The sequence below is a fragment of the Pimephales promelas genome, chromosome 8 (genome assembly GCF_988280905.1).
Source record: "Pimephales promelas chromosome 8, fPimPro1.hap1.1, whole genome shotgun sequence".
Lineage (NCBI taxonomy): Eukaryota > Metazoa > Chordata > Actinopteri > Cypriniformes > Leuciscidae > Pimephales > Pimephales promelas.
In genome coordinates this window covers 19,164,448-19,178,694 of record NC_142776.1, presented here as the reverse complement: position 1 = coordinate 19,178,694, position 14,247 = coordinate 19,164,448, and the positions used below count along the sequence as shown (strand labels likewise).

General features: G+C 36.3%; 1 protein-coding gene across 2 annotated transcripts in view; it reads right to left on the bottom strand.

The window, feature by feature from the left end:
* The window catches only part of tgfbr3 (transforming growth factor, beta receptor III), a 141,256-nt gene that overhangs the window by 15,480 nt on the left and 111,529 nt on the right, over positions 1 to 14,247 (bottom strand). For both annotated transcript variants that reach the window (XM_039691532.2, XM_039691533.2), the window contains exons 8-13: positions 12,299 to 12,488; positions 10,984 to 11,261; positions 9,982 to 10,137; positions 9,038 to 9,184; positions 7,854 to 8,036; positions 3,300 to 3,596 (exon numbers count right to left, since the gene is read on the bottom strand). In XM_039691532.2, the coding sequence (XP_039547466.2) occupies positions 3,300 to 3,596; positions 7,854 to 8,036; positions 9,038 to 9,184; positions 9,982 to 10,137; positions 10,984 to 11,261; positions 12,299 to 12,488 (1,251 nt within the window). The remainder of the gene's footprint in view (positions 1 to 3,299; positions 3,597 to 7,853; positions 8,037 to 9,037; positions 9,185 to 9,981; positions 10,138 to 10,983; positions 11,262 to 12,298; positions 12,489 to 14,247) is intronic.

Sequence of the window (14,247 nt, the reverse complement as noted above, 5' to 3'; positions counted from 1 at the left end):
AATAACGACTTTATTCGACTATTCCATTACTTCCTTATGGGCGCATGCGCGAGAACTGAGACGAGGACATTCTCCTTTGACTTGCTACTTCTTGTTACCGGCTGCTCACCGCTTACGAGTATTACCGCCACCTACCGTATAAAATGATGATCCATATATAAGGCGCTCCGGATTATAAGGAATACTGTTGTTTTTTGAGAAGATTAAAGGCTTTTAAGTGCACCTTATAGTGCGGAAAATACGCTAATTGAAAAGCGTATGTACAGCGCGCGTCTTCCTCTGCTTGTAAACAGAAAGTTTTGCGCTTCCAGCTATATCAGCACATCATCTTATACTGTAGGTGGCGGTAATACTCCTAAGCGGTGAGCAGCCGGTAAAAAGAAGTAGTCGAAGGAGAACGTCCTCGTCTCAGTTCTCGCGCATGCGCCCATAAGGAAGTAATAGAATAGTCGAATAAAGTCGTTATTTATGTTTTTTTCGCACAAAAAGTAGTCTCGTCGCTTGATAAACTTATAATTGAGCCGCTGTAGGCACATGGAATATTTAAACCTTTTCTTTAATGACTTTATGGGCCGTCAAGAGCCAGTCCCTTAGGCAGTCTATGTAGGACTGATCCAGCTCTCAGATTCAATCAAAAATATCTTTATTTGTGTTCCGAAGATGAACGAAGGTCTTACGGGGTTGGGACAGTATGGGGGTGAGTAATTAATGACTTAATTTTCATTTTTGGGTGAACTAACCCTTTAACAACACAACCACGTTTCCTGTTTTTACACTAGTGGTGGAATTTTGCCTTTTAGAAATACATGCTAGGGTTTAATGTTATTTTAAGGTGGTAGAACCACAGCCTCACAGTGACCCCATCTGACCATTCATATTGTTAAGCCATGTGATGTTTAAAATTTTCACTTTGTTCTTCATAAGCATGGATTAGTGTATATTTCAAGCCATTAAAACCATACCACTTGTAGCATAAATTGTGCCTGAGCCAAACTGAACACACGCTCTTCTAAGAGAAAGCACATATAACTTCATCCACAGGTTATATGGTTTGACGCATCACATCTCTTATCCTCATCCAGATTATAACTGAACTGTAAACACCTACGACCAAACAATGAGTCACTTTCAAGATCATGTTAGGTGAGACATAACCTTAACGTGCAATATGATGATTAGAGTGGCTTAAAACGCAGGAGATTAAAATGATTATGTCTAGAAGTGAGGGAGGAAGGGAATTTGAAAAAGGACAGTGAAAGTTGGAGATTTGTTTTTTTTCCTCTGTGGCTGGTAACTGAAGTAACCTGAGATTTATGCATCCCGCACTCAGAGAGAGTGGATTGATGCTAGCAGCTGGCATAGAGTGACCCGTGCCAAGGCAATGAATCAAAAAGCAACTCTTAGGATGGACAGCAAAGTCAAACAGATGATATAAATGAATTAAAGAGTGTGTTCATGTTATCCATATAATAAAGCAACTACTCTGAAATATGTACCGTTACGGACGCGCCTCCTAAATATGTGCTAGGGTCAATAAGTGATCTGCATTCCTGTACTCTGACTTAATGAGATAACCCTGTGGAGTCTAAAATAAAACAAGCATACACAATGCAGCTAATTTTGATTCTGTAAATGATAATGCAATAGAATTATTTTCAATCTCATTGTGTGAAAGCTAACACGCCTGCAGTTTATATTAATCAGCTTGAATTTATGAATACTGGAGTTAAATAGTTTAAAGAATTTGAACCATGTTATCACAGAATCATAAAGATCTTTATAAATAATACAAAGAAATGAGGGAATAATGTGTATATGATGAAAGTGAAGATAAAGGAGATAAAGTCAGTGTTCCAAAACCTAGTGGGCTGCCAAAAAAGGAAGTTTCCTTCTAAGGCAACATCATAAACGAAATGGAAGTTCATGATGAACTCATTTGGAAGGTTCTACATAGCAGTTCCTACAGGATTTTGCTATCTTGAATGTAAGAAATACTGCAAATTCAAAACCATTTTGTAGTTTGGAGTCTTATTTCCACAATTTTGGATGCCACAAAAAAAAAAAAGTTAACCAAAGGCCGGTAAAGCATTAGCTATTAAAGTGAATTTTATTGTAAAATGAGCAGGAATGGATAGGCCAAAACTGATTTCAGGAATTCATGTACAGGCAACTACTTTTTGTGTTACTATTAATACTAATAAATACATAATGATTTTTGTCGGGGTTTTTTTTTTTTTTTTACTGCAAATTGACATGAAAAATGCATAGAACCATCCAAACTTAATTAAAATATTCTTTGATTTTAGGGCATGTGGCTAAGCAATACTCAAATAAGCATACGGCACATAGTACACCACATTATTGAATGTTTTTAAAGGGTACTATGTGCCTATGGACTAGTATACAGGAGTGATCTTAATATCTTAAATATGTTAATTTGTGTTCCGAAGATGAACGAAGGTCTTACGGGGTTGGAACAACATGAGGGTGAGTAAATACTGACAGAATTTTCATTTTTGGGTGAACTAACCCTTTAATTATATTACACTATTTTCCATTATATTTTTCAGTAATGCTTTTCTCTTGCGTCTGCCATCTTGGGTTTAGTTTTTCCACTATATTGCCTTTGCTGTGAACGATACACGCGATGATGCTTTAGAATTTATGAAAAAAAGCTACACTGTATCTTAGAAGGCACTGTAATGTCACTGCTAGGGTTGGGTATCGTTTGAATTTGAACGATTCTGATTCCGATTCCGATTCCTTGTTTCGATTCCGGTTCCTAACGATTCTCGATTCCGATTCTTATAAGAGGCAGGGTCGAAAAGTTTAGCTAACCTTGCTAACCAACGGCCTTTCTGAAGGAAATACTCCTTCTGTAAAAATACTCCTTTTGTCACAAATTTTGCATTTTGCCGAGATTTCGTTATTTTTAGAAAAGTGAAGCCACACTTTGGATCGCCGACGTAAGGTACTCATGTTCGACTCGCGTGGTTATGCCAACACTTCCGGTAGACGCTTCTTCGTTGGTGTTGTTCAGCGGTTTCAGCGGACTGTGAATATCGAAACTAGGAATCGAAATTTTAACTTTTGAACGATTCCGGGAAAAACGAAAAGTTAGTCTCGGTTCCAATCGATACTCGATTCTCGATACCCAACCCTAGTCACTGCCCAACTTTTTAAACATCATTTGCATTATGAACACACCTAATGTACAGTGTGATGCCCATAAAATACTGCCTACAAAGGCAGCTCACTAGATCTTGGAACAAAACTGATAGTTAGATGATGGTTTCTACCTCTAGCAGGTTCATCTCCTGGTGATTTCTTCTGGAGCAGAGGGACATCTCACAGTGCAGGAAGAGCAATGACACATTGAACTTTGATCTGTAGGTGAAACTGAAGCGTTTTTTGTCCATCTGGGCGTGAGGGATGGGGAAATCGCTTCGCTGAGGGTAATAGAGTACAGAGTCGTCCTTGGGACATATGTTCTCTATGACAACGTAGTCTGACGGCATGAGAGGATTGGATTCTGGAGATATGAAGCAGGTCTGGATCATGAACCCAAGGTTAGGGTCGGCTTTTGTGGCGGATATCTGCAGAGAAAGGTTACATGTCTCTGTTAATAATGGAAAATGAAGTCCTTTTTCTGTGAGAAAAAAATATGCATCTGCTGCAAACAATAAAAAAATGGAGACAGCAAGACAAATAGAGAAAGAAAAAAACTGCTTTCTTTATCTTGATTAATACAACTTTTTGACAATTTTTCATAAATACGATCAAACGTGATTCACATAGTATGAGATGAATCAGCAGAGTGATGCTTAGATGCTATATATTATGTCTATTCCTCTGCCAGACACGCTCAGTCTATCTTTTTTTGATCGCTCTTTGTGATTTTTTTCCCCACAAACTATCTCAGGCATCGCTTCAAATCAGCAAATAATGCACAGAGGCTGTCCATTTGTTTTAACACGGCACACTGTCTAAAGAAACATTGTCAAAGTGTTCACCGTTCCAAAAATCACAAATTCTGACGTCAGATTTCTGTGCCTAGAATAAATCTTTGAGGATCATTCACTTGTAATAGTTTGGCCATCTGATGTTGTAAAAGCACACATTACAGACGAGAGCTGCCACGAAAAACATCACATCCCATTTCCTCAATATAACTGTGCCAAAGGGGTGTCAAACTCAGGAAAGTGGCCAAATCATTTCAGAAAGGCAGACTATGAACCTTGAACAATAATGCGAAAGATGCAGAAATAATATCGACAGGCTGTCACACCACTTACTAGATTTCTAAGGCGACGTAAATTAGCTTTGTCTGAGAACAGTACAAAATGTAAGTCATATTCCACTCAATATTCATATTCATATTCAAATTGAGCAAATTTGGTTAAAAGATAAGGGAAAACCAATAGCATCACTGATGTCAAGCCTAGTGTGAAGCATTTGCATTGTTGCACAAGTGGGCTCAGAAGACTTGGATTAACAGTGATCAAGGTCTAAAATGTTGGGAAATAAAATGGAATTTTATTATTGGGTGAACCCTTTGATACGAATAGGATGCTAAAAATCGTATTGCCAAAGAGTATTTTGTTTAAAGGATTAGTTCACTTTTGAAAAAACTTTTGCTGATAATTTACTCACCCCCATGTCATCCAAGATGTCCATGTCTTTCTTTCCTCAGTCGAAAAGAAATTAAGGTTTTTGATGAAAACATTCCAGGATTTTTCTCCTTATAATGGGCTTCCATGGGAACCAGGTCCAACCGAGGTCCAAACGACAGTTATAACAGTTACAGATGCAGCTTCAAATGTCTTTAAACGACACCAGACGATGAATAAGGGTCTTATCATGCGAAACGATTGGTTGTTTCAAAGCTTATTCCAAAAATGTAACTTTTCTAAGGACAAATGCTAGCCTTTCTCCATTCTGTGAGGCGCGTTTGCAACGTCACGTAATACGTAATTACGTTCAAAAGGTCACGGGCGACGTAGCCAGAAGTACAGAGTCAGAGTGTTTACAAGTTGAACGCATAGGTTGAACGTGAAAACTAACTCAAACGCCGTTTACAAAAAAAGGAATTAAAAGGTAAAACAACGATGTCGGACGATTTTGATTCTGTACTTCCGGCTACGTCGCCCGTGACCTTTTGAACGTAATTACATATTACGTGACGTTGCAAACGCGCCTCACAATATATTACAAGGCTAGCATTTGTCCTTAGAAAAGTTACATTTTTGGAATAAGCTTTGAAATAACCGATCGTTTCGCATGATAAGACCCTTATTCATCGTCTGGTGTCGTTTAAAGACATTTGAAGCTGCATCTGAAACTGTTATTAACTGTCGTTTGGACCTCGGTTGGACCGTTTGGTTCCCATTGAAGTCCATTATAAGGAGAAAAATCCTGGAATGTTTTCATCAAAAACCTTAATTTCTTTTCGACTGAGGAAAGAAAGACATGGACATCTTGGATGACATGGGGGTGAGTAAATTATCAGCAAAAGTTTTTTCAAAAGTGAACTAATCCTTTAATTTTACAAATAAAAGAACAACAAACAAGGTTTGACAGTTTAACTAACGTTTATGCCACATATAGGGAAATTGCATGATGTACATTGCCCTTTCTGTTATTTCATACACCATCCTTTAAAATCGTCCGTGCCACTTTGCTTATTCTTAATAAATAACTGTTGAGTGATTAAATTCACTGTTATTGTTTTCAGGATTGTTTCCACATTGAACTCAAGCTAGCATGTAGTGTGCAAACATGCACTTTTTGTTCCGTGTGTGAACGGCTATATAAATTAGTGTATTCTCAACTCACTCAGTGTAAGGAAAGTAAAACAAATTGGGGGGGAAGAGAGATTAATTCAAAACTTTTTTGCAAGGCCCAAAAGAGTGTGGACACTCTTTGTGATCTGCTGTCTGATTGACACAGCAGATCCTCCATTGATGTGGCTATAAATCAAGAACAATCTGCACTGATCTGATGCTTTCATACAGTATGGCATATGAGGGAGACCTTCAGTGGAACACATTTAATCAAAACTCTAACCCTGAAAAAGAAAGAGTTCAAAACGGTGACCATTCCACTCTGAGATCAAATATTGTCAGCCTTTCCCCCTTGAAACCCCACTGATTAATGGCAATATGACATGCTCCCGGACCAGACAAAATGTACACACACACTCACAGCAGACCGCTGACTTCTTTCACAGGGATTGATAGAGAGACATCTAAACACACATTTGTACTTTTGCAGCTGTAAATGCTTACATACTTAGGACAATGTCTGATCAGACAGACAGACACCAGGCTCTTATGGTATTAGAAACATGAAACCATACACAATGAGAACCACACATTATGGTTAAAGGGTAAAAACAGAGCTTGTATTTCAAGAGCTTTTGGCAGTGACTATATTTGTGTATATGGTTTCTCGTTCAATTACTAAATTAGATTTCTAGTGTGGTTACAACACTGGAAATGGTTTTATTGAACCCCAAAGGAATCTTTTCCATAATAACACACACAGAGAACGTATGTTTTTTTTTGTTTTTTTTTTGTTTTTTTTAAATAATACTAATACTCAGCAGGGACGCATTAAACTGATCTGATCAAAAGTGACAGTAGAAACTTTTACACTGTTACAAAAGCAATTACAGTATATATAAAATAAAATAAATGGTGTTGTTTTAGTGAACTTTCTATTAATCAACGAATCCTGAAAAAAGTCTAGCACAGTTTCCACAAAAATATTAAGCAGCACAGACATTAATGATAATAAGAAATGTTTCTTGAGCCTCAAATTAGCAAATTAGAATAATTTCTGAAGGATCATGAGACACTGAAGACTGGAGTAATGACTACTGAAAATTCAGCTTTGCCATCACAGGAACAAATTTCATTTTAAAAATATAATAAAATAGAAAAGTTATTTAAAACTGTAATAATATTTCCCAATATAACTGTTATTTAAAATTATTTTTATTTTTGATCAAATAAATACAGTCTTGGTGAGCACAAGAGACTTAAACAAATCTTACCAATGCCAAGTAAAAATTACAAATTTCTTAGTCAACTTATTTTCAGCAGTCATCAAGCTTGTACAGACGAAGATGTAGCCTACATTTAATTTCACAAAGCTGCTCACTAAAACCCCCACAGTCATCTTGTTTTCAGTCCATTTCAAGTTTGATTTTAACATGACAAAGCGGTGATATCTAAATGGCTGAGATTTTTAGTTTCTTTTTAATTAGTCTTCCCATTAATGCCATCATTGTCTACATTCAGGCCAATTCGAGAAAGCGCACAAAACTATGAGGCGGGATTTATTGCACGAACCAATCATATCCCATTATAACCGATCATATCCAATCACAGCAAGATGGAGGCATTGCCTCATCTCATGTGACTTTCCCCCATTCATTCTCAATTACCCCCCACTGAACCCACCGCACGCTTTAAAGGTTCAGTTTAAACTCAACGGGCTCAGAGGAGGCAAGAGACGTGGTGTCCCAATGTACAGTAACTGCTAAAAATTGGCAGGTGTGCTTCTTCGTAGCTAGGTGGTTCTGTCCTTTTCACACTGGGGTTACATAACCCTCATTATTATGTTTCTTGGGTCTGAGCTTCCAAAAGTAAACAAACTTGCACAGATTACAGAAACTTCACATGCAAAGTGATTGAGTGATTCATTTGTGGAAATAACCCACCAAATTGGCCACCAAACTGATTTGGCATCAATACAGTTGATTTTTACCCACATTTGGTGGGTTGGCCGGTATTTATTTCAAACCCTATGTATACGTACACATATGTATATGTACTGTATATGCTTACCTCCACATAGATGGGCCTGTTCTCGGAGATGGTGAGGAATGATTCAGGGATGGTTAAGTGGAAGGGATTGTTATACAGCTCCATGTTAAAGGTAACATTGTCTAAAGAATCTACCACGAAATCATCAGATCCAATATCACGGTCAACTGGGGTGCCCTGGTTCTTACGGTATGTGCAGTTGAACTAAGGACAGAGAAACAGACAGTTGGAAAATATTAAAATGCATCTTTTGTGAAAGTGAATTTTCAACTCAATTGAAGAGAAATGTGAAAGTTTGAGAGACCGAATATGTTATCCTGATGTATTTGATCACATAGAGTAAATACTGTCCTAATTAAACTTATTTATATATATATATATATATATATATATGTATATCCCATACCATAGGACGATGATATATTTATGATATGCTAGTGTTATGATTATGTATATATGAAGAGTTCAGATGCAAAAGCCTCTAAATGCCATTTGAAATTTTCTTCTTTAATGATGATTTGTATCAATCTTGTATATTTAAGTTTAGTAATTTCACTTAAATAACAATTAATAGGTAATTATCATTGCCATTTAAGTGAAATCACTGAACTTAAATATACAAACTTGATAAAAATGATCATTCTAGAAGAAAATTTCAAATGGCATTTAGAGGCTTTTGCATCTGAACTCTTCATATATATATATATATATATATATATATATATATATACACATATATATATAAAATCATAACATTAGCATATATATATATATATATATATATATATATATTATCATAACATTAGCATATCATAAATATATTATCGTCCTATGGTGATGTCATAAACGAATAACAAAAAAAAATTCCATTCAAACAATTCAATATATAATTTAAGAGAATTTGATATGTACCACAGAGAAATCTTGACTACATTGATTAATTAATCTATTTTATTTTTCTGTATTTGACTGTATTTTAGGATTTCTAATCAGACATCACTTATAATAATCGCCACATCGTTGCATCGAGTTGCAGAGAGAAGAAGATTTTTAGAGAGGAATGACTTAAATTATGTTCTTATCCTCATACAAATATATTGTTTGTATGAGGATTCAATACATTGTTTGTATATAACGTGAATTTGTTGTTTCTATTTGTGTAGTACCATTTATAAATAATGTAGTTTTAATTGTGAATATCATACCAAGATAGACGCACGAGGCCCACTTTCTGGTAAAATTCTTCCAGTCACATCCAGATCTCCTGGTAATACAACATCTCCTGACTCCAGATCTTCATCATCAACGGGCCAGCCGCTTCCGTCCTTCAGTTCCGATTGGCTAATAACAATCTGCCAATCACAGACACACTTAGTTCATGACGTCTCAGTAATAAAGTAAGGTAAACCCAACAATTTCCTAACAATCATACAATTTCCTCAACAAAACTTTTCTTAGAAATGACATTGCTTCACTCTGGTGCACACAGACACAGTCAGAGATAATTGAAATCTATACTTGCCAAAGGTCTGCCAAAACATATGAGAAAACTGGATTTAATACATGGGAATGCACAATTTCAGCAATGAAACTCCCAAGGCAGATCCCCAAAACTCTCAGTGCTTCTCATCGGAAAAAACACGGCAATCCATTAACATTATAATATGAGAAACGCCTCCTTGAGCTCAGAACAGATTATGGGTTCAAAGGTGAAAGAGGCCTGTGAACATTGTCAAGTTGAGGTGAAATTGATTCACACAAGACTTGCCAATTTGTCATAGGATTGTCATTGCAACAACATCCTCCTTTGATGCTCTGTTGATCTCGCTCTGTGAGCAAGTACTGTGCTCTGACCATACGGGTCACATCATTGTAATTGCCCTTGAGGCTCAGAGTTCAGAGTAAAAGATACATATTTGGGAGGTTGTCCAGTTTTTTTTATGAGTTCAAGGCTAAAAGTGTTTTTAGGAATTTCCACTAAAAAGTATCGCAAAAAATCAGTGTGGAAGTGAATCATCCCTGCTGGGTGAAAACCCACATGCAGGACCAGGAAAACAAAATACAGCGTGTTAGAGGGGACCCCCCAACTGACCCTAGGACTAGATTTCACATCTGATATTATTGATTGTATATTGGCTTTAGTACTCACTGAATTGATATAGAGGACCACTGGGCTGGGATGGGAGGGGATTTTGGTGGTTTGGCAGCCAGACAGGGGCGTCTCCAGTATATAGTGGGTGGCGTTGGAGGTTGCTTTGCATTGGGAGTCTTGAAGAGTGATATTGGGTTTTCCAAACCCATTGGCCTGTGAGGACATTAGGAAAACATGACTTTCACAAGAAAAATATCAACCTTTGACAACATATCAAACAAAATCTATTATAAGTCCTCAAGATATTGCTTTCTAAATCTATAGTGCTTTCGTGATCTTCATCTATCTATGAAAAACAAGACTTGCAAGCTGGTCTAACTTTGTTCAAAAGCATTTTGATTGTAGAATGAGGGTTTTCTCTCTCTCTCTGAAGTGGTATATTACACCACATATATTAAACTTCTGGTTTCTGACGTCATATGGCATATGGCACACACATTCTGGGAATATTCACACTGCATCAGATTGAGGGAAAAAAAAGGTGTCTCTCACACAGCATTTCTGCACTCATTTAACGTCTAGTTCTTACCAGTTTTAGGGAAGCTACTTTGAAACATTAGTTTATAGTGTGACTAAACTCAAGCCACCCTTTTTAAATAAGCATTTGGCTACACTACAACCTACTAATAGAAAAAAAAAAGAAAAAAGAATTAAAAAAAAAAACTTTCATTGAAATTTTCATTTCATTGACATTGTTTTTTTAACCATGTACTATGGTTTCAACAAAAATATTAGGCAGCAAAACTGTTTTAAACATTGATAATAAGAAGAAATGTTTCTTGAGCATTTTAGAATGATTTCTGAAGGATCATAATAATAATACTATTTCACAATATGCTCACTGTATTTTCTATCAAATATATGCAGTCTTGAAAAACATAACAGACATAAGAGCAACCTAAAAGTTGCATTAGTAGTCCCACTAGTTTTAGTTAGTTAATCTGCAATGCTCATCCAATATTTGCATGTACAAAAGGTTGTGCACTTGTCACTTCCTACCAGCAGAGTTTCCTTGTCAATGCTGACCACCATTTTGTTCTTCTCACACTGCACGCTGAATCCTACATTTGGAGATCCCTGATGCTCCTCGAGACCCCTGGCCTCATCCTCAAGAGATGGCGTTGGGTGTGAAAATGACAGGCCCTGCTCCTTGGACCGCAGAAAGGGGAACTGGAACCCAGTCCGTGCAGGGGAATCTCGGGCACTGGGCTTTGGGTTGATATTGCGGAGAATGGACAGCTCAGGAGGGAACGTTCCCTCCTCAATGTGCCCTAGATCTGAAAGTGATCAAGAAAAAGAGATTTAAACATCAATCTACACTGCCTGACAACTTCTTGGTAATGTAGATCAATAAAATCACACACAAAGCAAACACAGTTATAACCAACTGACATTAACTGTATGTATAACTGTTTATCAATACTGGAAACTATGTATATATATATATATATATATATATAGTAAATAAGTATTTTTGTCTTGTTTTCCAGTACAAAATTGTATAATGAGATTCATAATGTATTGGCTTGTTTACACCTGGTCACTTCATGCGTTATCTCTAATCGGATATCCATCTGATCTGTTAAAGCAGCTCTATGCAGTTTTTTTTTAACCTAACTGAATAGCTTCGGAATTATTGCAATGGTTATATGACTATTTTCAGGTTGAATGTTGTGTGTCTCGTCCCATTTACAACAGTACAAGTACTCCACAGCGACTCTAGGGGTCACAGTATGACAAAAACGGAAATCCTGCAAAGTGCTGCTTTAAAACGGTTACATTTACACTTGGCCACATAAATGTGTCTCCGCAAAACGAATATAAATCCGATCCGATGTCAACAAAAGCAACAGATATTTCCTTTGCCTCCTTGCTGAAGAGATGCTCAGCTACTCATCTGTGTTTAAGCATGTTGCAGTAATGCTGTCATATCTGGATATAATGTCAAATAGCCTATAACACGCTCTCACATGTTTATTTTTAACATTTTGGGAAAAAAAAAATAATTTACATATGTGGTTTCAACAACCATATGCACTTTCAACTGTCCAATTTCGCCTGGAATGTGTCTCAGACCTCCTCCGGAAGTGGTATGAGTGATTGAGTGTTTGGGAGGGCATTTACACATGGTCTTTTTATGATCGGATAACTATCCAATCAGAGAAAATGCATCAGGTCTAAACAGGCCTTAGCAAGTGTGGGTATTGAATTATTATTCTTTTTGTTGTTGCTGTTGTTGTTGTGTATTCAATTATTTAATCTTATTTGAACTATTTTAAGTTGATATTATTCATATTTCAGTTGTTGCTCTTGCCTTGTTCTCTGAGGCGCAGTTTGAAGTGGTTGGCGACAGGGGTGTTGGTGTAGGAAGTGACGGGGTTGAACCCTTTTTCTTCTGCCCATTGGATCAGAGCCTGAGGTCCGGCGGGCAGCTTCTGTTTGACCGTCTTTGATACCTGCATCAGTCTTTCAGTGTCATCACTCAGGCCAACAGTATCTGACGTCTGAGAAGGATAAAGGGAAATAATAAGATAACAGTCACTTCACATGCAGAAACAGAGGAATGCAGTCACACCTTGTTCAGTCTTTACAGACAAATTAATAGTCAGAACAGAAATAAAATTCTATCTACTTCAGTTCAAGTATTTTTTTGTGAGACACATTTTACAACACTTTACCTATAAGCTAAGGTTCTTCTTGTTTTAACTGACAACATATTCTGATCTAATACCTTATTTTAAGGTACAAAATGAACACTCACCAAAGTTGAAGTAAAGAAAAAGGCCAAAAATATGCATGCATATTTTGAATCAAATTGACTGATCCACGAGAACTATGATATGGTCCAAATGCCAAACAAATTGTACCTTTTCAGAATACATTTACCAACAGAAGTAATTTATAATCTTGTTTTATGTCAAATATAAAACAAGTAACACAAAACAAATAAATAAATAAGATAATCTTAAAAAAATATGATTGTGTTTTGAATATGAATCTTTTTTTTTTCCTTGTCAAATCGCATTCCATTGGCAAGTATGAAAAGAACATTTTATTTTGGCACATCATTATACATTTGTAGTTTTGACAGAGTGAGACCATTTTCCAAGTTCAGCTTAAATAATGCTTGGAGATCTTGGTCAAATTACATAAGAATTAAAAGTTAGATTCAGTTTGGGTGTGAAGAACAGATGTTCTTCATTCCCAGCCGTGTTTCCCACAACTGCGTCTCCAGGCGGGACAACGAGCTTGAGCCAATATGCCAACAGTAGCAGGGCTTTGATTTTACAAGGCTGTGGATCGTATCACACGCATAACCTACGCATAACATTCTCCAACACTCTTAAACACTGTAACTGATTCACTCAGACACGGACAAGTGTAACACGTTCATGGCGACAGATGCATTATACACACACACTTAGACATTCATATTAAAATTCTCTAATGAACTTTATGACTCTTTGATTGTCAATGCCAGAACACCATAGCATAAAGCAGGACCACTCCTAATGGTTTGATCTACATACATGTGCATCTACTGTAGATCAAGGATCTCAATATATTTATACCATTCATATATAAATAAATATACGTATATGTTTTCAAATATTTGTACTTTATACGAATTTTTAATTCTTAATTTTACTTAAAGCCTTTATGTATAATTATGCATTTATTTAACCAGGAAGGTCCAATTGAGATCCAATACCGGGGAGTCCTTTATGCATTACAAAGCTATTCATAATGTATGTTATAATGCATTATATCTTTATTAAACTCATTCATAAATAATTGTAATCAAAGATAAAATGCATTAAAATATTTGCATATCCCTTGTTACATCTGAATTTGGTTGTGTGTCATGTTTTAATTCATTACTTTTATATAATTCATTATTCATTAAGGCTTTAAGTAAAGTGTTACCGTATTTTCATTTAGCAAAACATGCTGTTTTTATTTTTTAATCAGGCTCCTATGTTTTGGTTCAGTAATTTCAATTTAATGGCAATGAAGAGGTTATTAGTCAGTCATTGAAATGCCTTATTTTCAAAAATATTTAACAAATTTAACTGTCTTTTGCTACAAAACCAGCTAAATCCATGTGTGCTATTGAGCAAAAGTGATGCAAGTGACGTTCCACGTCCATTTCTATTAGAGTTTTACTGCAGCACAAGGAACACTGTTTTGTTTACTTGCTACTTGCGGAATCTTGTCATTGCCACTGTAAGTTGTCTATTGTACTTATTTTTGGTTTCCTTT